This window comes from Aythya fuligula, chromosome 9, assembly GCF_009819795.1.
Source record: "Aythya fuligula isolate bAytFul2 chromosome 9, bAytFul2.pri, whole genome shotgun sequence".
NCBI lineage: Eukaryota > Metazoa > Chordata > Aves > Anseriformes > Anatidae > Aythya > Aythya fuligula.
The window spans coordinates 11,391,195-11,415,410 of NC_045567.1; the positions used below are offsets into that span (position 1 = coordinate 11,391,195).

Sequence of the window (24,216 nt, forward strand, 5' to 3'; positions counted from 1 at the left end):
GTTTCTCAGGCTCTTCAGGTATATGAAATCTGAGCACAGCAGGGCTGGGATTTTTGTAAATTATTATCTTTTACTACTTTTGTTTTGTTTTGTTTTTTCCTCCCCACTTCTTTGTGAAAAAACTGATAGGAAAGTATTTCTGTCTTCTAGTACTATTGTTTATTCTCCTTCTCTTGAGGTCTCATAGCTCCTTTCACAATTTGCTCGTACAGAATGAAATGGATCCTGCTGGAATGCCCTGCACACCTCTATTTTACCCATTAAAAAGGGTGCTTTTGTGAGCTGTGCCCGTGGTGCCAGCTTGGATTGCTCCTTGTCACCCAGACGTGGCAGCTGGACGCGTCCCTCCTGCTCCACACTGTGACGGTGTTTGGTGGCTCTTCGGGTCCCTGCTGCCCAAGTGGGAGCAGCCAGGAGGGGATGGAAATTGTGATGGGGTGATTCCAATGTGCATCAGCAGAAACAAAATGTCATTTCCATCGGAAAGTATTTCAAGGTGTTTCAGACTTTCAAGATGAAACAAAATCTTTCCTTGCAAAATATCAGTTCCAGCCATTGTTCCAGTTTGACTTGCACGTTCCAAGGAAAACAAATAGATTTTGAGTTGAAATGGCTAATGCTGAAATGGCCAACCCAAACCGAGCCTTGTCTACTGCACATTCAGAGTTAGGAGAGGATCCTATAATGAAAAGCGTTCTTGCTGTTCTCATTCCAACCCCTCCAAACAGCAAGTTTGCAGCACTTTTTGTACCACGGACATTGTGGATTTCATCCCTCCCTGGGGACACCCATATCCTATCTCAGCCTGAGATGGGGCATGAGCTGTCAGCAGCATAGTCACCCCTCCCTGTGTCCAGCATGAAGTGTGGCTGAGCCTTTGTCTCAGTTTTAGTCTTTTAGCTGTGAAATACAAATGTCGAAGCCCCATGGGAAGAATCACCCCACCGAGGTGCTTCATGTGGGGACGTGAGGTGCATGTGGCCACGGTCTGTCCTAGGAAAGCTGCTTTGGTGTGTGAATGCAGTGATCTTATTTTAGGCAGGAGCAGGAGGAAGCCAAAAAGCCTCTGCACTGGGGAATGGGACCACAGGTCAATGGCAAAGCCCCCTGAGAAGGATCCTGTCTCCCTTTGGGACAAGGGAGAAGGAAGAAAGGATGTCTCCAGAGGAGGAGGGGAGTGAAAAGATTTGAACTGATTTGAACATGCACGAGTGGGTTTGTCAAAACCAATTTCCAGCAGAGCTCTGCAAAACACATGTCAGCACGGCTGGTGACTGCCAAATCCCAGCCTCTTACTCATGACTGCTGCGGCGCTGCCTTTGCTTACATCCAGCGTGAGGAGAACAGGTTTTATTAGTTTGTTTTGGTTTGCCTCTTATTGAAATTCAAGCTGTTTTTTTTTAGTGCATTGGTCCTAACACTGTAATGGCCAAACCACATGCACACACATACACACACTCTCTCTCTCTGGCAGAGGGAAATTTGTAAGGTTTTGAACCAAACAAGGAGATTTTATGAAACTTCCAAGCAGCTGAAAGTGCAAGTTAGATGATTATGCAACTTGTTTGGTGCTTTTATTGCCATTAGTTTTAAATAAGTTGGTATATAGTATAATAAAAATATTTAGTGGAGACTGAACCTTTTTCAGCTTCTCTGATGTGTGCCTGTCACGCCATGTTTAACAGTGTCTGGAGCTTCAGGACCTGCGGTGGTATGAGGACAGTCTTGTGTCCACATGTTAGGAATAAGATGTGTTGAATTCACCCTTTTATCCTCTTTTCATTGAATATGATATTTTCCAGAGGGAAACTGGTTTAACTGTCCTTACCATGACTTCAGGAGGGATCTAATCAGAGCTGTGATCATCACACAGCGTTGGACTATCTCCTTCCAGGTAATGGGATAATGCTCTTACAGCTTTTGTGTACTTAATTAACTTATTTATTTTTAAATTTTCATTCAAATGGTGGCTACATGAGCACTCTGAGGTCTTCTATAAGGGGCAGAGCAGCTAAATAAAAAATTTCCAAGGTAAAATGTCAACATTCCCAACAACCATCAGCCCTTTGGGAAGGTGAAGATTTCTAGTGGGACATGACGGGTACATGGATCTCACCAGGATCAAGGGAAAATTTATTCTCCGAGTGTTTTTGGATGCTGTTTTTCAGTAGGGAAGTGGTGCTGCTTTTTCTCTACAAACTCAAATTTTCACAGGACACAGCTGAGGGATCCCAGGTTCATTCCTGAGCCAGGAGTCTTGTTGCCACCCTCAGTCTGCATCTCTCCTGCAAAAAAAGGCAAAGAAAAAGGAAAAAGGGGGAAGAAAGATAGGGCAAAAAGTTTTTCTCTGTTTTAGGGGGAAAACCATGATGATAGCAATGGCAGCCCTAGCAGCAGGTCTGTCTTTTCCATCTTCTGTTCCCTGGTGGCTTGACTGCAAATATTGGTATCAATGCCCCAGCTCATGAGCAAAGGGAAGATGAATTTCTTGCTTCTTTGAGACAATGTTTTTAGCAAGCTTTGCATCTCAGCATTGAACAGAGCAGGAGGGCTGCCCTGCAGGCAGTGCATGATTGCAAAATCGCCGCTGCATCCATCCCACAGCAGCATGTCCAGGCAGCAGCCTGATGTGCTGGGATGAGCACCAGGCATTTTTACGTGATGGCCAGGGGTATCTTCACAACAGGAGGAGGAGGCTGAAGCTTGGCCCTCCATTGGCTCCCTTAGCCCTTCAGCTGGAGGGACTGCTGCTTCTGGACTGCACTTGAGAGCCCTCGTTGAGATGGATGATGCTGGGATGAAGCAAGGAGAGGCAGACAGGAAAGTCAGCCTCAGGGCCAGACAGAGCATGTGGCTGTGTCCCAGAGGCCCTGCAGAAACCCGTGTGTCACCTGCTTCCTCCCTGTGCTGGGCTGTGCAGCTGCATGTGGGATGTCATTCTGCTTGGGAGCTCCTCCAGGTCTGGCTCAGTCACACTGCTTCCCCTTGCCCATCAGGATGGCATCCCCGTAGACATGCTCCCAGGTTTAACCACGTCCCTGTGAGCACCAGTGGGTGTTAGCTGGCAGTGTTGCTGCTGAACAGTGTTTTTTCAGTGTGAAATAGCAGGCTTGCCCTGCCCAACCAACCTCAAGGCCCAGGAGAGTATCCAAAGCTAACCTGCATCTGTCTGCCTCTGCTGGGTCTGTGGGTCCATGGAAGAAGCAGGTTTTAGTAATTTTACAAAAATATTGGGCTCTACCTTTCTTGGCTGCAGAAGTCTTGCTTAGGGGCACAGTTCCTGACGTTTTTAGTGACTGTGAAGTTTATTGGCAGCGGGCAGAGGTAAATCAGACAGTCTCATCGTATTCACTTGAAGCAATTTCAAGGAAATGCAATCCTGCTTTGAATGGCACAGATCCTTGTCTGCCTCGTATAATTGCTTTTACTACAGGATACTGATGCTTCAGATTGTAAATCCTTTGAGGCAGGGACTGTCTCTTTGTTCTGGGCTTGCTGAACGCATCCTGCAGCGAAGGCCAGGGCCCTGGCCCGACTACAAACACCTGGTTATTTTGAGAACTGTACTCAGAGAGTGCCAGGAGGGCTTTGCAGTGGTGCCCAGAGGGTGCGAAGGACATGGGGACCTCCATGGCACAGCCCTGCTGGGTGCTGGCCCCTGCGATTTGCAGCACCCACATTGCTCTGAGTGATGCACATCACCTTCCATCCTTGCTTTTACTCTTATATATGGCAAGGCAGCATTCATGGTGAGTTTGTTCGGACATGGCCATGCAAATGGCAGAAGCTGGAGGGTGAAGTATCTTAATTCCCATCTCTCACCTCCTTTTGCCAACCATCAGCGCTGCTTCTCTGGAAAATGCTGAGCAAAAAGCCCTGAAGCCTGCAGAATGGCACCCCAGAAAGCTGCTACAGGGAAAGAAGAGGTGGAAGAGGTTGCTGGCCCAGCTGGACCCACCAAAATAACCCATGCAGCGGGTCTTCTCCAGTCTGACCAACGAGCCTCTGGTATATTCCAGCAGGGACTCAGCTGGTGGGGAAACCCAAGGGGCCCAATTGCAAACCAGGCTCCTCAAAACAGAGGAGGCAGAGAAAAAAAAAAAAGGGGCTGCTGAAGACCTGCAGCATAAGGCACCTGACTTCTGCCACTGCCCTGCAGGTGTCCTGCCCGACTGACTGGGTTTGTGTAGGGGATGGAGAGCAGAGCGGAGCTGCTTGGTGCACATCAGGCAGTCACCAGCACGGATGAATGTCCTCTGCTTCGGGACAGCAGACTGGGGCAGCCAGCCCTTGGAAGGGAGGGATGCCTTGGTGCTGGCACCTCAGCTTCTGCCACCTCCTCCTTCACCCAGCCTTGGCCTCGCTCCCAGTCCCCGGGCGGTGTCCGCAGAGTGGGCGCCGTCGGGGTGCTCACGTCAGCCGAGCCTGTTCTTCAGGTATGGCCATCCACCTCCCTCCGACCAGTATTTCTGCTCCAGATCAAGCATAAATTGCTGGCAAATTAAACCCAGCCTGTCACGGTCTGTAATTTCCAGTGAAACAACTCGTGTGCACCGGCTGCAGGGCAGGGGGGGATTTCTGCTCTCCCACCCATCCCCATCAGAGGAGGACTGTCCTCCCCACCCCATACCATCAGCCCTGGGTCTGCAGGGGCTGCACAGGGCATGCTGGCCTGCAGCCCTAGGCACTGGGTCTGGGAGCGGTGGTTCTTAATCCGTGTTCCCAGAGCAATGCTTGTACTTGCAAGTCTAAAACCTTCTGGGAGCCTGGGGGCTTTACGTTTGTTTTTGCAGCAGCTTGCATTGCCCTGGTACTCGGGTGTAGCAAGAAAACTGGGGGTCATGCAGCTCCAGGAAGTTTGGTTTTGAGCTGTGCAATGTTCCTGAATAAATACAGGGACTGCCTTTTGCTCCGTTCCTAAGCCTGCTTTTGCAACTGCACCACCCACAAAGCAGGAGACCCAGCACGTCTTGGGTGATAACCTCGAGGACTGCTTGTTTTGTGAGCCTTAAGAAGAGCCCTAATCCTGCTTTTGTTCCTTCCTCTCTCTCGCAGAGCCTCCCGAGGGCTTCCCAACGTGATGTGTCTCCCGCAGCGCCTGTCCATCTCTGTGTCTCCTCCCGCTGCTGAGGTCTGCAGCAAGATGCTGTCACTGCGACGAGCCAGGGCACGGGCTGTAGCTTCAGGTGAGGAGCAAGGAGGGTTTTGTGGCCACATCTTGTCTGCTGGGAGTGTGCGGGGCTCAGACGGTGGCTGGGCCATACCCCTCAGCCAGGTGCTGATGTCTGGCCCCTTCTTCAACTTGTGGTTTAAAGCAGTGTCCCAGGCTGGGGGCTGTGTAGAGGCAAGTCTACAGGCTTTGCTCTTGCTGTTGGATCACATGAAACCCATCAAGGGGTTTGGGAAGCTGCTGAGTCTTCTGGATCCACATCTTTGGATCTGGGGGAACAATTGAGTCGCTGAGTCCTCGTAGGGGAGGTTGCTGGGAACTAAATGCCTGCCTTTAAGAAAGATCTGCTGGTCGAGCTTCCTCTAGCAGGGACCATCCCACTGCACCTGCAAGAGACCATCTTCCAAGCTGGGATGGAGACTGCTCCTTCAGAGAGAATAAAGAACAGAATCTTCTCTTTTAGCAAAAGCTTTTTCTAGAGGTCAGGGCGATCTTTCCTGCTGAGTTGCGTACGTGCCTGTGTGTGAAGGCAATGTTGTCTTTTAAAGCCCAGTGGGCAAAGGATCATTGAGAAGAATAGGTTGGGAAAACCATGGAGGAACACTGATATGTGGACTTCAGATTTCGGTTCCTGCTGGATAGAAAAGCAGAAAGACAGAAAAGCAGAAAGACAGAAAGGCAGTGTGGGCCTCACCCCACGAAAGCAACAGCCCAGGCCTGGTGGAAAGAAATAAGGTGTTTGATGCAAGGAAAGAGAAAAGCTGTGGTCATGGTGAAAGAGTTTGACCAAGTCTCATTTCCAGCAGAAGTAACACAGCTCTTGAGGGCTCTAATGTTCTGCAAGCGAGGTGAGCATCCCTCAGGAGTGAAGAGGGACCTACCTCAGCTCCTAAGACGCAGTAAATTTGGCCTGCCCATGAGAAATGTGCTTGAGGGGTGTGTATCAGTCGACAGCTTATGGATGAGGGAGAGGGGATCTTCATCTCCTGAAGGACGAAGGAGCTGGAGAGCTTGGGCCCTGCAGGTCGGGGACATCCTGCAGAAAGAGGTAAGAGGAGCCACGTGGCTGCGGCACGAGAAGACCTCACACCGCCAAGTGGACCCAAGGCCTCTGAGCTGGGGTTGCCATTAACACCCTGCTGCTGGTGTCTCCCCAGATCCGTGATGGCCTTCCCAGCTGGGCAAGGGACCTACCTCGTGGTTTGCTGCTGCCATCCATCACTGCGGCGATGAAAAGCAGCCCCGCGCCGGCCGGCGGCAGCCGATGTCTTGGCCGGGCCCACGCGCTCCTCTGGCAATGGGAACTTGTTTCAAAGGCCAAGGAGGAAAGGCGGCCCCAGGAGCCGTGTAAAACGAACCAAACCCCATCAATGTGCGATTTCTCCTGCCAGGCACTGAGCGTCGGCGGTAACGCCTAACAAAGCACCACGAATTTGAAACCAAGCTCCCCTCCCCTTCTCAGCACCATAAATCACTTTCCTTCTGTGCACTCATCTGCAGTCCGTACCACTTCTTGCCAAGGTGGTAGCACTGGAAGAACTAAAATGCAGCAGAGAAGCCTCAAAAAGAGGCAAGAGCCCTATTTTCTTGTGTCCGTCTCCTTTTCTCACCTCTGTTGCACCATCTGTTGTTAGAGGTCCATCATTTACAAGCCATGTTGAAGGAAGAGAGCTGAGCCTGCAGGAGCTAAATTAGTGTCTGTGGGCTGGGATTTCTCTTGCAGTAGGATGAAGGCTGGAGATGTGATGATGCTCTGTGATGGTACCAGCTGGAAGGGCTTGGCGTGGGCTGATCCAGCATCCCATGCAGTTTTGGGGACGCTGGGGAAGATGCTGCATGCTTCCATGTAAGCTATAAATATATGTTTAATGGGTAAACACCTCGTGTAAATGAAGTGCAAAAGTCAATCATGTGAATTCACACTTCAGTTGTGCTTTTAAGCGCAGAAATAATCCCTTTGGGCTGGGAACCCCATTCCAGCACCTTTTTAGAGAAGAGCTGGCTCGGGGCTTCTGCTGCAAGACCAAGTCCTCAAGACATGCATGCCTCTAATAGCTGAAACCTCCACAATTGGCCTTTTCAATTTAGATTTGCCAGCTTTGCTCGTCTTATTCACTATATCTAGATAAGCTGCCAAGTCTTGGGCAATGCTCATTGCTTGGGAAAAAGCTCACTGGAAGCTTATTTCTGTGGGAATGGACCAAGGCAGTGTGTGGAGTGGACGTTTTGCTGCCTCTGGTGGGGATCATGACATGGGGACGCTAGCCCCACATACTGCTTCGCTGTGCAGAGGCGATTTTACAGGGAAAAGTGACAGCAGCTGCTGCTGGAGGTGGTTGTTATAACAAAGCGAGCGTCACAGTTCTGCAGAATAAACGGAAACGACGGAGCTGCTCGCCAGCAGGTTCGGAGTTCCCTGAAAAATGGGATCAGCAGCATATAGGGCTCAAGGGGGGTGAGTGGAGGAGCTGGCTGCATTCTTGAGCTGAGCTTTCCTATCAGCAAGGTCAACATTTCAGTGCCATCACAACTCTTAGGGCTGAGAGGTGGGTAGCAGGGCTTGGCATTGCATCTTGACCCTAAACCCAGCAAATCTGGGGATCGGAATAGCAAAAGTGGAGAAAAAAAAAAGATTGGAAAAAAGGATGCTTGTTTTGCCAGCTGCAGGCAGGGACTGTCCGCCTGTCCCTGTACATGGTGCTCTCTGGCCATCAGGAAGCAGACACCCAAAAGCAGCTCATTTTCCCTTGGCCATGTGGGTTTTTGCACCACTCTGAAGCCCCAGGGCTGGTGGGACTGGTGCTGTGCCCCAAGAGCAGAGGGGAGCACGCGGGTCCCTCTCCCATGGGTGCAAGGCACCCTCTCGTGGTGAGCAGCCACCCGTTGGTGGCGCCGGGTGCCAGCAGGGCCCCTTCACCCAGCTCCTCGGCATCTCCGCCCTCCTTTGCCAAGGATCCCATGGGTTTTGGGGAATCCACATCGTAGAGGAAGTGCTGCCCCCCACCCTGGCACTGCTCTACTCTAGCCACCCCCTGAGCAGGACCTTGGGGTGCCAGTGGGACCCCGTGCTCGGTGGGGACCCCCTCCCCAGGATCCACCAGTACTCCCACAGCAGTGAAACTATTCAGGGAGGTGAGGTTTGGGTTCTCCAGGCTCAGGCCACCCCATTTCCCAGGGGGTCCTCCAGCTCTCTCTCCCACCTCCCCGCTTCATATGAGGAAAGAAGATAATTTTGACAGAGTGCTAGAAGCTGGCTTCCCCCAGCCCTTCTCCCTCTGACACTTTTTCTCCCTCATGATAATAAATCAGTGCTTTGCATAAACAAAGCCCCAGAGAGGTATTACTTAAAACAGCACCCAGGAACCACACAAATGCAGTTTTTTCCATGAGAGAGAAGCAGGAGGAGTTTTGGGGCTTTTTTTTTTGTGTGTGTGTTGTTTGTTTTTTCCTCTGTGACTCCTTGCCAAAGGGAGGGATTTCTCACCACAGTCCTCATCCCCAAAAAGCCCAGATCCGGTGGGCGCCCAGCGGCTTGCTGCACGCTCACGTTGTCTTCCTGCAGCTTTAAAGTTCCCTCTACACCCAAAGGAAAAGAGGGAGGAGAAAGGGTTTCATCATCACTCCCGAGAGCAGACTTATAAAAACTTTGCGCTCACGCTGCCTGGCTCACTCGCGGGCTCGCAGGGTTTTCGGAGCGGGACGGGACACAGCGGGACGGCGCTGGCGAGCGCTCTCCGTCTTGGGAGCCTGCACACAGAGCCCAGCTCCTCGGGGAGCCCAGGGAGGCCAGCACACCATGGGAGTCCACCCCGAAGCCAGCAAGTCCCCGGTCGACGTCCCCAAAAGCTCCAGCACCTGCTCCCGCGGTATCTTCTGCAACATCAAGGTAAGGAGCGGTGCTCCAGCGGCGATGCGGGAGGAGGAGGCTGGCCCCGAGAGCAGCCCTGGTGCAAGCTGCTGGTAAAGCGAAGGCTGATTGCAAAGGTGCAGATAATGAATCTCACGTCCTTGGTCCCGAATAACGCCGCGGAGGACCAGGGGCTTGGCGTGCCGTGGGCTGTGGGGCTCGCCTGTCGCATCCAGGACACGGTGTGCCGCCACTTAGGGAATGATTAACCACATCCTGGTGCGAAAGGAAAACACTGCCCTATAATAACGCCGATTCACTTGAAAAGCTTTAGCGGGGAGAAGAGTGGTTTTGTGAACGGCAGGGCCGGCTGGCACATCCCCAGCAGGGAGGGGGACTTCCCTGCTTTGCCTTGCAGTGTTTGAGGCAGCCAGGCGCAATTTTGGGGTGCACAGCAGGAGAACAGCTGTGGCAGAGGGGGATCCCTTGCCTGCGTGTGCTTCCCACTGGTGTTATCAAACACGGGTGTAGGTTTGCAGCATGCCAGCAGTGCTGTGAGGAAGACTTTGTCCGCACTTCCCAGCTAAGTGCAGCTTTGGGAAGCCGGGGTGCAAGGCGTCACGGCCCAGGATGGGTTTGTTTTTTATTTGTCGCCAAGTGACGATGCTTTGGGTTCGCGGGCGATCACGCCAGGAGTGCGTTGGCAGCCAGTCCATCCAGTCCCACATCCCCGAAGGTCCCTGCTGCTGTCTCAGCGGGTGACTTGATGGCCCGTTCTGGTTGTGAGCTGTAGGAGGAAGAGCTCGAGATCACCCCAGGTAATAAACAGGATAATGGAGAGCTGCATGTATGGGGGGTGCAGAGGGGACTGGTGAAAAAAGGTGGCCCCAGCCTCCTTCAGGCTGTGCTGGTAATGCCTGTGGTTCAGGTGGGTGAAGCTGTAAAAGCATTGCTAAACTCAGTGCTTTGTTTAAGGCTGTAAAATTACGAGGATTAAAAAACAAGCAAGCAAACACAACCTGCCACCACCAAATGTAAATTTGTTTCTCCAGGGATGCTTGGTCAGGGGTTGCGTGCAGGACCTCTCAGTGGTGGGTGGCACCGGGGTGTCACAGGCAGGGTGACCCCGCAAGCAAGAGGTGCGTTGTTATATACATATATATATATATATATATTTTTCTAAATAGAGAGGAATAAACCTCATTTTAATACAGCCCCATGCTGGCACCATGCAGGATATTAAAGGATGGTTTAGGCTCTATCAAAGTACCCTCGCCGACGTTGGATGGGTGATGTGTACTGTCTGGGGTGGAGCTGGGACAGCCACCCATGTGACAGGTTCTTGCTTTTAGGAGCAAATGTATATAAAGGGACAGGCAATGCCACCTCCCACCCTTTCCTGACCTGTTCACTCTTCCCATGTTGCAAGGTTTGCTTTAAAAATATATATACATGTTAAAAACATAAACCCTGCTTTGAGGTAGCAAGGCAGGCAGCAGCCTGACTGCAGCTGTCAGCACTCTCAGCCCCCTGAAAAGTGGCAGAAAATAAAAGTGTCGTGACTGAATTTCCAGGTTTGGGAAACTGTTCTGCTCTGGGTGGGTCCTCGGAGGGCAAGGCATACAGCAAGGGGCTCGTTTGCATGAGGAGCCCTTGGTGCTGCGGATAACACGTTGTAAAAGTTGGCGTCCTGGCTGTGCGTGAGCTGCTGGCACCCTCCCATCAGAGCCAGCTGCTGGGTGGCATCAACCAGCCCCAGCACCCTCCTGTAGGTGAGGGCAGCTCCTGGCCAGGGCGGTGTTTCCAACACTCCCCAATCCTCCTGTTGTAGTGGGCTCCAAGTCCTAGTCCTGCAGCTCGCATTTGTTCTAGGGGCTTACGTGCCACGTTGTTTTCAAAGTGCCTTCTGCGGGGCTGAGGCTGGAAATAAAAAATGATTTTTTATGTATTTGCTGATTTTCTGTGAAACATCTTGCTGCTCCGTGTTCCCGTTGCTCTGGGCTCCTTGTTGTTGCTGGCTCGGTTACTGCAGGCTTTTGGAGGTCAGGAGCAGGATGGTCCCATCTGCTCCATATCCCCTGGCTGGATTAATGGTGCTCATCTCCTCTTTGCTTTGAGCACCCACTGAGGGGAGCTTGAAGCCCTCCAGAAGCTGTCCACTTGTCACCTTGAAGAGAGGAAGCAAAAGTCCCAAAGAGGGGCTGGGAGGCTGCTGCTGAGCCCCTGTCACCCCAGGAAGCCCGGACATCTCAGTGACAACCCTGATGGTAGCAGAGGGGGGGTGATGAGCGAGGGCAGCCGCTTACTTTGAAGCCCCACAGAGCTTCCAGGGTTGTGCTGAAGGTGCTGGGACCCGAGGGGTTGCAGTGGCAAATGCAGGATGAGGCCAACCTTTGGTGGCAGCTGGTGGCAATGTAACACCCTGGGGCTCGTGGCCTAGAGGAATGAAACAGGCTGGAAAGGTGGAGGAGACATGGGTGGTTAATCCTTCTGATACCCAAGCATGGCCATGGATGACCCCAGGCCGGAGCCCCAGCTGCTGTCCCGTTGTCACATCCATGCCCACCTTGTCCTTCTGGACAGCCACCGGCAGGTTTATTGCCGCGGGGTTCCCTATTTGCAGCACCTCATTCCCCTGTCAAACATCCTGGCTTCTTTCCCTTTACTGTCTCTTTTGTGGTTTTGCACTACTTTAATTGATAGCTAATTGCTTGTATTAGATCCCCAGGGATGTGACAAGGAGAGCTTTATAAACGCCCCGGCACTTAGCTGGGCTGCAGTGGTTTCAGTCAGAGAAGGCAGGCAGGAGGCATCGACCCCACAGACTGCCCAATGTGGGAAGGGAGCCAGGAGGATAACAGGGGGTTATTGCCCCTCGTGTCAGCTGGAAGAAGGCTGCAAGGGGGATTTAAAAGCTCTGGGAACAGATTTAAATTGGGTGCCATAAAGGAGCCCAAGGCAGTGAGCTGCCTCAACAGCGTGTGCACCGAGGGGCTGGGTGCATGTGGCGATGAAGAAGGAGCAGCAGGGTCAGAGGGGCAGGTTGTTTGGGAAAAGGGCTGTGGGACTTTGCTTTAAGGCACTCCACAGAAACACAGCTCATTGAACATGCCTCTGCTCGAGTAGTCTCAGCATCAACATGATGGATAAGGGGAGGGAGGTGGGCAGTGTCGGGGGCTGGAGGAGAGGGACCAGGAGGAGACTGTGGGGTCCCAGAGATGCCAAGGCTTCCAAGGACCCCAGGGTGAAGGTGATGTGGCCGGAGGGGTGCAATGGCCCGCAGCGAGGTGCTCTGCCCTCTCTGGAGAGGCAGGGTGTCTTCTGCAGAACTGGAAGCCTCGGGGCCTGAGGTCCCAGCAGCTCAGGGCAAGTTTTGCCCTTTTCTTCAAAGGAACTGAAGGAATTTGCTGAAAGGAGTGTATTTCAGAAGCCTGCAGAAATAACGGTCGTGCTCTCATCCTGTTGGAAGAGATTAGGAATTGCTGTATGTAGCTGTTGAAATGTGAGGAAGAAGGGAAGATGCATCAAGCTGTTGGCATTTGGCCCACAGTATGGCTTTAGGTTTGGAGAGGGAAGCATTGAGAGGAGGTGGCCATTGTGGGTTTGGGCTATGATGAACCAGGAAGATCAGAGGGTATTTCAGTACTGGGTTCTTGCTGTGCAAGGAGGGACTTGAGCAAATCTTTGTGGCAAAGAAGCAAGCAGAATGAAGGACAAGTGTGGTGGCAGAGGGAGAAGTACCTGGTGTGGCTGGGGTCCTCAACATTTGTGGCTGATGGTGCTGGCACCAGAAAGAAAAGGCTGGGCTTTGATGGATGCAAGACTATATTTATATCTGTTTTTGTTGGGATCAGATCATAAAACGGAAGGACTGCCTGGAAGAACATCAGCAGCAGGATGAGGAAAAAGAAGAGGAAGAGCCAGAGGGTAAATCAGGTTGGAAAGGTTAATGGGATCAAGGTCTAGAGACATGCAACAAGCTAATTTTATGAGGGGCGAGGTGGTTCTGTGCCCAAACACAATCAAGGAGTGGTCAGCAAAGATAAGATTATCACAAGTAAAATAGGAGAGGAGTGTCACTGATAGGGAGCGTGAGGCATGGCCGGGGCTGAGGGTGTGTGAGAGGAGTGTTTGCATACGTTTGTGGGCCGGGGAAGACGGAGCGAATCTGAAGCTATCTTCAGGGAGATCGCGATCGGACTTGACGCAGCACAAAGAGAAGTGAAAGCAAAGGCCCAACCTCACGGCCGACCTGCTCCTGCGGTGTGGCTGTGGGAAGAGATCTGCTTACAGACCTGCCCCGCGTTGTGCAAGCAGAAGGGTTTTCTCAGCAGGAGCTCAGGAAGGAGCAGAGGCAGCCCGCGCACCTCACATCTGCAGGTCTGCTCTCAGCAACACCCCCAGCCAAAAAGCCCCTTCCCTCCTGCAGCGGGCACCTGCACCGGGAGGCAGGGCTGTGCTCCTCGCCTGCAGCGCTCCCCCTACAGCAGTTGAGCAAAGCCGGGCTTGCGGGGAACCTGCAAGGGCATCGGGACCTGCAGATCCCACACGTGTTCGCTGAAACGAGAGCAAACATTGGCTTTGCACTTGACAGCTTGTGGTTGTAAACCTCGGGTTACTTGGCAGTAGGCAGTCATTATTGCAACTAATAAAGTGGGCAGCAGCCTGCTTTAGACAATCCCGGTTTTATTTGTTTATATTTTGCAAGAGAAATAAAATTTTAGGAGCCAGCTTCTGCCATGGGACCATGCTCCTGGTTGTGAGGTGTTGTGCTAAGATGCGTTCTGTGGCAGGGTAGTTGTTTCCCTTGGTAGAAATGTTGCTTTTGTAATTTATGTTTCTTTTTTTTTTTTTTTTAATTATTTTTCCATCTGTCATTGGTGCTTTCTGGTAGAGATGTAGACAGCTGCATATAGAAAGAGATGTCGAGGAGGGATGTATTTCCCCGCGCGTGTCCATGTGTTTTCATTTCCAGCTGTGTTTCTTTTTGAATGAGTGATTGCAGCCACACGACTGCAGGAGAATCATTTAGTGCTGCGAGTGTTGATCATAGACAAGCTCTAAAAGAAACAGCAGAGTATTGATCATTTTGGGGATGTTCTTATTACTTCCTAAAGCCTCACATGCATGCACCCACCTCTCCCTTTTTTTTTTTTCCTCCTGTAAGTTTGTGAGAGTAAAGTAGAGGAAGCCTGAAGGCACTTCCCAAGAGGTGGGCAGGTTGGGTTCTCCTGCTTTGGGTTGTGACTTTTAGAGCTCCTCCAACACTTCAGCTGGGAGAAGAGGGTGAATTTCAATACAATGAGGGCAAATTCATGGCCTGATGTTCCCCAAAGTCAGCCTGTTGGTCTCCAGTAGTGTAGGACACTTTCCAATGAAGTCAAAAGATTTTGATTCAGCCCTCAGGAGCCCCACATACAAGCCCGATAGTACTACGTAGGCAGAAAGAGCTAACAGAGCGTCCTTACTCCTCGTCCTTTCTAAATATTTACTCTAGCCAGATTCATTGTGCATCTCCCTGCAACAACTGCTCTTGGCCACGTCATACCTCGGTGTCATCAATCAGCTGAGAGCAGTTTGATGGCCTCTGCAAGGATCTCCGCTGCTTTTTACAGCTCCCCAGGCAGCTGTTGTGGCCGTTTAATAAATTAAGCTCTGGCTCTTTCCATCTATGTCGTTAGTGGCTGTTCGGTACTTACATGAGCAGTGGTGTGAGTGCATGAGAGCAGAATCAGGAAGAGGAGGTGGCACAGGCTGGAACCTCTGGGGCTGCTTCTGTTGCCCCCAGGGCTCTGTGGGGAGGCCGTGAGTGTGGGTCTTCAGTCTTAGGTATTTTAAAAGCAGTAAAAAACAGCTCAGTTGGCTTTGTTTTGAAATTCATTGCTCCCACTATGGTCTTGTTTCTCCCCAAATTATTCCATCTTCTGGGAGGAAAAGCTCTTCTTTTCATTCCCATTTTACCCTTTGATTCTTCAGCATTTCTCCAGCTTGTTCCCATGTTTGCTTGTCCTGCTCTTCTCTGGGTTGTGGTTACATCCCTGTCTTGCAGACATGGGCATGGCTGAAGAGGAGAGTGTGGGACCCATTCGTGGGTCCCATTGGACATGGCCGGCTCTTTTTCCTCTCTCCAGCTGGGTTTTCCCCAAGCATTTTGTGGGTGCAGACCCCACCATGGCATGCCTTCCCAATGCTCATCGCAGGGTGACCTGTCCCATAGGACGTCCACCTTCCCTGTCTCCAGGCAGGTGAAGAGACTGAAGAACGAGATGAGGGATGACTTTGGGCATGGGTGCCACTGCCAAAGCACGAAGCTGTGGAAGCAGAGCTAGGAATTAACCCTTGAATCAGTCCTCCAGGCAGTGGAGAGGAAAGGGCAGTGCCCATGCTGCACATAGCAGCATCTTAGAATCACGGAATTATTTAGGTTGGAAAAGACCCTGAAGGTTATCAAGTCCAACCATAAAGTCAAAAGTTCATCAAGTCCACCGTCTTCCTGAACCCTTGTCCCTGCAGAGCAGTGCTGGGCTCCTTCCTGGAGGTGCCGTAGAAACACTTCACTCCTCTGAAATATCCAGGAGCCAGAATTTCCTGACCTTGCCTTCACTCTGACCTGCGTCCAGCACATGCATGCTGGGCTTATCAAGCACATTTTGTTCTCTCTCTCGCTTAGCCTCTTGCCAAGCATTTTGCTGGCTGCCTTGGTGATGTCCCCCCAAAAAACTCTTGCAAAACAGCCATCTTTCATAACAGGCTTTTTTGAAGTCCAGTCTCAACTTACCTAAGTTAGCGGTTCATTAAGGCCAGTGACAGTGTTAACAGTGCGTTATCTTACATAAACAATAATGGAAAGAGAGTGCCACAAGATAAGAGAACATGGCTTAGCAGACCCGGTGCATGGTGCAGGGCAGTGCAAGTGCAGGCTGCCTACCAGCAGTGCCCCAAAACTGGCTGCTCCTGGGGCACGCATCCAGCCCCAGCAGCCCCAGCCTCCTCCTGTCCCCAGAAGCTCATCTAAAGGGCAGGCTCACCTCACCCCCTGTCTCTGACCAATTCCTTATTGTCTGCTTTTTGGATATCGGAAAGGGTTCAGCATGAGGCTGGTTGAACCAGTCTCTCCTCCCAGAGCCCTGATTTGGGATCGCCCACAGAGCTGGCATGTCCCCGCTTTGAACCTTGGTCCAGACTGTGGTGGGATCATCCCCTCTGCTCCTTGTGATGGCGTGGGTTTGTCTGCCTCATGGAAAAGCCTTGCCCTGGGTGGTGCTGGTCCCGGTGCAGGGAGCAGGGTGTCCACAAGGCAGACCTCCACCCTGAGGCATTTTCTTCCCTTTTAAATAAAGTGTGTCTTGGAAAGGAGTCAAGTGCTTTGTATAAACAGCCTGGAGTCAGGACCGCTCGGCGCTCTGAAGGAAACGTCAGGATGATGAAGAGGGGGCTCTGTGCACGTGTCCTGGTGTGGGTGGATGCACGCCGCCCTGCGCCCCGGCTGCCTGCAATGGGACCTGCCCGTGGCTCCAGAACCCCACCAGGCTCTGATGGGAGCATCTGCTCCGGGGTCACTGCTGTCTTCCTAGGAGTGTCCCCAGCTCCTTCACCTCCCACCACGCCTTCACCTCCCTTCAAAGGACTTTGCTTGGCTCTTTAAACATCCTTCCTTGTGAAGTGTTATGAAAGACGGATGACAGCAGCTCCCTCCCCTGCTGGGGTGCTCGGTGGATGCATGGGGCCAGGGTGGGACCAGGTCGCTGCTGGGGGAAGCAGCTGTGATTGTGCTGCTTTCAGGGTGAGCAGCAACATGCGGGGAGATGGATGGGGACGGATTCAGAGCAGTTCTCTGCATCTCCACCAGCACCAGAGGTTTGCTGTTCCCTGCCAGAGCATCTTGGCTAGTACCAAGGCCAGGAGGTGCATGGGCTCCTTTTGGAGAGCGCTACCACCAGCCAAGGAAGCTCCCCTATCACAGCTATTTGTGCTCAGAGTCTTCAAGGTTTGGGCGGTCTACATTTTAGTTGGCACTGAGCCTGCTGAGCACAGGGAAGGTCTTAGTCTCTCACCACCGGACAGCCAAAGTGCCTCTGGAAGAGGCAAGCTCCAGCTGCATGAGTCCTGGAGCTATGGCTATTTTCCTTTGCTCTGGCTGTTTTGGGTGGCAGTCCAACCCCAGCTTCTTCACAAACATCAACAAAAACCCTCATCTACCCTTCCCCTCCTGTCCTCTTGGCTCTCCTCATCCCTCTGCCTCTTCCTGCCTGCCCTCTCTGACTACAGCCTGCCCCATCTCCTGCCCCACATCCCCTCGTGAAGCTCTGTCAGCGTGGCTTCCCCACGGTCCTCCACCTTTGTCTTCTCCGCCAAGCCCAGCATTTCTTGAGATCCATCTGCCAGCCCAAGCACATCTATCTCCCCGACGCTTCTCTTCCTTCCATCTGCCCTGAGATCAGGCTGACATTTGCTGCACTAAATTCAGCCATGGTGATCCACCCTCTTTCCGCCCCGCTGGTAAACAGCTCTGCTTCTGCAGCTAACGCCTTGCGCTGGGAGATCACTGCCTCCAGCTGCTCTGCGTCTTAGGCGGTCCCGGTCCTCCTCTGTTTCCCTAATGCTTCCTCATCCGAATGACTTCAGTAAGGTCTGGCCAGAGCCGCAGGAACAAAAATTAATGTTCTCTGGCAACACGATCCCCTCTCGGCTTCTCTTCCTTGGAGGAGTCACCTCTCTGCTCCAGGCCAGCCGAGCTGCGTTCATCGATTATGCATGAGCCCAGGATTTGGGAAAGGGAAGGTGACAGATTCAGCTGTCACCAGCAGGACCATGTGCTCAGAGGTGTTTTTGGGTGCAGGGTTGGTAGCTGGCAGATTTAGTGTTTGCTTAGCTTCAAGAGCTTGCTTGCTCTCAGCTGTTTCACTTCCATTTTGTCACCTGCCTGGCAGCATTTCCCACGTCGTGCCCCATGTTGCCACTCTGCGACTTTTTGTCATGGCAGAGTCCCAGATGGGGACCTTGTCCTCCCCTGCTCAGCTGCTGCAGTGCCAGCCATGCATGTGGTGCATCCTTGTGTCTACTGACATCCTGCCAAGATGTTGATGGAGAGCTTGGCCTCGTTCCTATGACCCCTTGTCCCTCTTTTTGCATTCATCATATCTACTTTTGTGTGGTCTCCAGGTTATTTACAATGTTTTCTCCTTCCCCTTCATCTCTGCCCTCAGGTTCTCTCCTGATTCTTATGCTTTTGGATGCCCAGCTCTGTCTTCTGCCTGGTGCCATCCCACCTTGCAGAAGCTTCCCAAGAAGCCACATCCTTGCTGTAAGGACACAGAAAAGCGGACAATTTCATTTTTATTTTTTGTTTCTGTGCCAGACTTCATGTGATGAATCCAGGCTCCTGGCCGCTACTGCCATTTCAAATAAATAGTAATAAGGAGTAATGCCGTTCCCCTAGCCAAGGACATAAGGAATTTGTCAGCACTGCAGTACCTTTGATCCCCCCATCCATCATCTTGAGCTTCCCGACATTATCTTTGTGGGACACACTTCCGGTGTTCAGCAAATATTTGATTTCCTGTGAATTTAACTAAAAAGACCTTTTTCCTTTTTTTCAAAAATGATTTTAAAATACTTTTGGCACCATGCAGACACATTCCATTCCAAGAAAAATAAAAGAAAACTGTTCCAACTATATATAGATCAAAAGACACTTGTGAGCTGCTTCTTGCATCCCCGGCCGAGAACGCTTTCCTCTCTGCGGCCACCCCGGCTCGTTGCACCGTGCTCCTGCCCCATAAATCCTCGTATTCCCTCTTCTGCTCTTGGGATGCTCTGTGTCCATCTGGCTTGGTTTCTGGCCTGACTGAGAGACCACCTCGAGGGAAAGGTGCTGTTTTTAGAACACTGCAGAGGGCTTCCAGCAGTGAGAAGATGTGGTGCATATTTCACCTTCTCCCTGCGGGGTTTTCAGAGTCTTGCACCAACATTTTCCTGCCAACACCCTTTGGAGCAGGCTCTGCCGATTTGCTTTGCAGCTGAGTGGATCCGAGGGTGGATGGGAGAGGCTGGGGCTCAGGTAGGTGAAAGCAGTGCGGCTCCGTTTCGCAGGCAGGTCTTCCTCCTGGGCTCACCATCACACAGCTCAGGCATCGCATCCTTCCTCTGCCAAGGGCTGCTGTGGTGCCAGTAATCATGAATATTGGCAGCAATGGAGCAGAGGAAAGAAAAAGAGGGCTCCTCACCATCTCTTCTGAACACCCGGTTACTCATTTGTCAAAGCTAATGAGTTAGGGATCTGGATTCGTTGTGCGCTGGAGGTGCAGCTGTGCCAGCTAGCTTGGGTCCGTGTGAGTGCGACTCTGAAATCCCTCGGGTGGGACATGCTCACCGCATCAGCTGGGCAGCCAATGGGTACTGACTGGGATATTCTTTTTTTGCCCACAGGTATTTGTGTTGTGCCATGGCCTTCTGCAGCTCTCCCAGCTCCTCTACAGTGCCAACTTCAAGAGCAGCCTCACCACCATCGAGAAGCGCTTTGGGCTCTCCAGTCTCTCTTCAGGTTTCATCTCCAGCTTGCACGAGGTAACTGGATTAGGTGCTTGTGCAGGGGCCTCACAGCATGTCCAGAACAGGGGAACTTCCCAGGATAGGGCCTTGGGGTTGTTAACATCCAGTGTTTCCTTGGCTGTGCCTACACGTGCTGGATGAAACAGCTGTTGCTGTGTACCTGAACACCTCTTCTTGCTTTGCTTCTGCTGTACCACGTGCCAGGAGGGTTAAGGTAGGGTTATGTGGTGAGGACATGGCCATGGAGGGCAGCAGCAAGCAGGATGTTTTAGAGGAGACCACTCCACTCTTAGGATGCCATCCACCTCCAGCAGAGACATGGCTGGGAGAGAGCAGACACGCAGAGTGATTCTCTTTTGATCACAGTGCTTACAGCCTCTAGGAAGAGGAGTATGTTATTATGAGTAGTACCCACACAACTACCACTCTATAACCAACTTCCAGTTAAAGTGTCTGTTTTCACAGGTTTTTCAATCAGCTTGAGGAATGGCCCTGGCCTGAGCCTTTCCAAACTTTCTCTAAAAGGAGACGCTGACCAGCAGGCTCTCCAAGAGCCACCCCGTTTCTCCAGGGCTCCCAGCTCCTGACAGCCCAGTGGCAAAGGACTGTCTTTCACTGGCATCATGCTGTTGCTGAGCTGGCCTCAGTCTGAACTGTGGGCAAAGTGCTGCTGACCTTCTTATGAAGCTTCAGGGTGGCAAGAGCTCTGATTTAAACCTGACACTTGATGAGTAGTCACTCCATGACAAGATCTTTAAGCAGTTCTGGATGCACAGGGGGATACACAACCCTTTGAGGTATACACCATAAGAATATATACCTTCTGCTGTGCAAAATTGTCACCTGTCTGCTCTGTCAAGGCATGGAGACATACTGGGTATCATCTGAGGGCAGGGGGAGAGCCCAGCTCAGGACAAAGTGACACCTGAGCTGTTTTGACAAGGCACTAGAAGGGCACTGGTATGTGTGGACACAAATGCCTGAATGGAGGAGTTTCTCCCAGGCACTAACCACTTACTCCTCTGGAAAAGGTTTTCTGGTTCCTAGTGTCATGAATTGTCTGGTAGCTCTTCAAGGCTAGCTAGGAAAAGACCTGCTGGGAGAGACTTTTTCTTGATGGCACAGACAAAGTTCTTGGTGGCTGCCCACCTTGCATGCGGCTGGTCATCCCGCATGTGATCTTCCACCAGGAGGCCAGGCACTGGGAATCCTCCTGGCTCCTTGGAGAAGTAGGTGCCCAGGTCTTATCCCAAGCAGTCCATATGTCTGAGGTTAAAAAGACAGATTCAGACCCCTTTGAGACCAAGTGAAGGACTTCCCACTGATTGGGTCTGGGTTCAAACCGTGCAAAGGAAGAGAGCCGGTATGGGGAGCTGTAACATTGGTAATCTGGAGTTGGTGCAATTATGCCCTGCAGAGTATCCCACCCCTCACCGCAATGATGCACCAGTAACCCTTGTGCTCCTTATCCAAGTTACTTAAACTTATTTGACTTTATGCCTGGAGATGTAATATCAAAACAAAAACCCTGCATGCCTTGGACTATTATCCTTTCTCATTTAGTCTGCAGCAATTCCAAGAACAAAAACCACAGAGACAAACAAGGGAGCCTATGTAAACATGTGTAAAAAGGATATTTAGACATTCACCAGGGTTAAAATGTTTAGCTTGTCCCAAGTTGACAAAAAGCCATGTAATGGCAATTTTTTTGGTGTTCATCTTCTTATCTTAAAACTGCAGTTCATATACAGAATAGACTGCGTGTTTTCTTATCTTTTAGCTGATCAAGGAGGATGGGACTGTAGATAATATCTGCAGTTGCAAATGCCCAGTGTCACAAACATTTGCAATGAGCTGTACTTCGTGGCTTGGCTTGTGTCCTCCGAGAATCATGGAAATGAAGGCAATGCACTTTGTTTCTTTCTGGATTTGGGGGAATCATTAGTTTATGCCACATCTTATGGGATGGGAAGCACATGTGGGTGCTGAACAAAGCCCCAGCCAGATCACGGGCAGGTTGTGAAGCAGTCTGTGATTGCAAGGGATACACACAGGCTACCAGAGACAAGGAGTTGTCCTGCTGGCTTTTGATAAGAAGACAGCAGTGAATTGTTATGAATACGTAGGGTGAAGCTGAGGGTTGCCCCGTTCCTACTCTTGTGGGGGTCACAATTACCACAACTGGTAAGCAATTATGTGAGCTCTCCACCCACCTGGACATGGTCATGGGGGGCCAGGTACAGAGAAGGGCTTGACCTTCTCTGTGGCATCTTCTAACCACCTCCTCATCTCACTGTGCTCTTTCCAGATTGGCAATGTGGTCCTCATCATCTTTGTCAGCTACTTTGGCAGCCGAGTTCACCGCCCGCGGGTGATCGGAGCTGGGGGGCTGCTGCTGGCGCTGGGAGCGTTCCTGGTGACCCTTCCCCATTTCCTCTCAGATCCCTACGAATACACCACCATTAGCACCGGTAAGTGCCCGTGCCCTTCCATGGGGAGGGGGATATCAGGAGAAAACGGAGCTGAGGAGCTTCCCCGGCTTCAGCTGTGACCACCTGTGTAGTGCAGCAGAGAGGGTGAGTTGGGGAGGCCTCTCCTTACAGAAGCACACAGAGTAGAGGCATCAACCAAGGGCCAACATTGCTCCTGGGTCTTGGAGTAGAGATGTACAATGACTCCTCCTCCTCCAGGGCACTCCAGTGCTGTGCTCTGCCAGGTTTCACGTGACCCGCTCAGAGGCCCTGCTCCTCTGCTCCTTGTTTCTTCCCAACAAGTCTGATAGATGTGTAGGACTTCTGAAGTGCTTAGTTGTTTGAGGGCCAACAACCTCGCAAGACCAAAATACGAAGCACAAACACTGGATGTAGCAATCTGTTGCATCATGCTGGGTGGTGACTACATTTCGAACCTGCCCTTCTTACCTGCAAGAGTCAAAAAAAGGCAATCAGTGAAGAGGCAACCTTTAATGCAAGTGAAGGTGCCCACCTCTATCATCCACTTCATCTTTTACCTTCACCCCAGCCTCCGCAAGGCTCTGTGGTTGCTGAGTCTTGCTCTTCTGGGAGCCTGCCCCATCACAAATCCATCTCCAGTGGCTCTGGGCTGGGTTTCCCATGCCTCCTCCAAAAGTGTGGTATCCACCCCACAAGAACTTAAACACAGTGTTTGGAGGGAAAGGCTTAAGGCAGAGTTTTACTATTTTAAGCCCAACTTCAGTATAGTTTTGCAACCCCTTCTGAATGTGATAATTACATGTGGGATCCCTTCTGCCTCTTCTGGACATGTTGTTTGAGCCACAGTTCCAGGTTATGAGTGTTTTGGTCATTGTGAAGTACCCAAATTCCCCAAAGATGCTCCTGAAGGCCTCCAGAGGGAGGCATCTCCCTGCCTGAGTCTGTGGGCTGTCCACAGGATGCCAAGGCTCACTCCTTCTCAAGGAGAGCCCCCAGACAGGCATCATGGACATGCCACCCCCAGGAACATTTGTAAGGACTCTCTGCATTGAGTAAGAGAAGTGTATCATTATCAGTGTGGACACTATAAAATAGTTAGACTGGAAAACTAATTATTTACCTTGTTTAATATGGTGTTTTTACCATACTTCTCTCCTGGCTATGCTCACCCTCCTCTTTCCAGATCTCTAAGTGTGTCACATCCCTGGTTTCTGCATGGGTGCTGGTGTCCTCCCAGCCTGCTCCTGAGCATGCTGGAAACAGGTTTGCTCTCTGTAGCATCTGAAGAGGTCCAACCACAGCTCTGAAGCTGCAGGGCTTGTTGGTGGTGACGGCATCATCACTAATGACTGGCCAAATTGCCAGGGAGAGAGTGTGAAAGTGGTGATGAGCAGAGGTGGGGCAGCAGACAGGGGCAGGAGCCCTGGGATGCGGGCGATGATGGGTCTTCTGTTTATGTCCCCTGTGACTGCAGAAAAATTGCTTCCCTTCTGGTTTCTGGGGGCAATAGTGCATTTCCTGGGGGTGCCCAGAGGCTCTGCAGTGCCTTGAGGTTTCCTGAAAGCTGAGCTGGGTTCTTACCAGAAGTCTCAGTCACATCAGTCTTATCTGCTCAAGACAATAATAGCTACGGCATGTGGTCAGTCCTCACGTGCTTCGAGGGCAGAGGAATTTATCTGGCTGACACAAAGGCTTGAAAGAGCAGTGCTGATGTGTGTGCATCCTGGTTCTTGCTTGCAATCAGGGAAGCTGCTCCCGGTGGCCACGGGTTGGGCTGCTGAGGGTGGCAGGGCCAGGGAGAACAGGGAGACAGTGTGCCAAGCTGCCCCATGCCTGTGCCACTGAGGGGACGGCTGAGCTCACCTGCCGGATGCCTTCCCCTGGAAGGGCCTGGAGCCCCACGCTGCATGTAGGCCCAGTGCCCAGGGAGCCTTGGCTCTGCCAGGGAGCTGCTTTGTGGCCGCAGGCGAGTTGCTCCCTTGGCTTCAGCCACAAATTTGCCGCAGCAGGAGGCATTCATGGCCTGTCTGCTGAGCACAATGGGATTCGAAGCACAGGGAACCTGCCTGCAGGTGCCTGATCATCCCTGCTCCTCTGGGAGATGATAGGGACCCTCATGCTCTGCTCTCCCAGACTGGGAAAGCTGGTGCCAGCAGAGCTGATCTGTGCACCAAGACACCACAAAGTGTGATTAA

At 51.7% G+C, this 24,216-nt stretch overlaps 1 protein-coding gene across 2 annotated transcripts in view; it reads left to right on the forward strand.

Annotated features, from left to right (window-relative positions):
• Positions 1-8,859: 8,859 nt before the first annotated feature.
• The window catches only part of SLCO2A1 (solute carrier organic anion transporter family member 2A1), a 42,828-nt gene continuing 27,471 nt past the window's right edge, over positions 8,860-24,216 (forward strand). For both annotated transcript variants that reach the window (XR_004253596.1, XM_032193123.1), the window contains exons 1-3: positions 8,860-9,056; positions 19,446-19,583; positions 21,877-22,039. Coding sequence is in view for 1 of the 2 variants with exons in the window: in XM_032193123.1 (XP_032049014.1) it covers positions 8,967-9,056; positions 19,446-19,583; positions 21,877-22,039 (391 nt within the window). In the remaining variant the exon portion in view is untranslated. The remainder of the gene's footprint in view (positions 9,057-19,445; positions 19,584-21,876; positions 22,040-24,216) is intronic.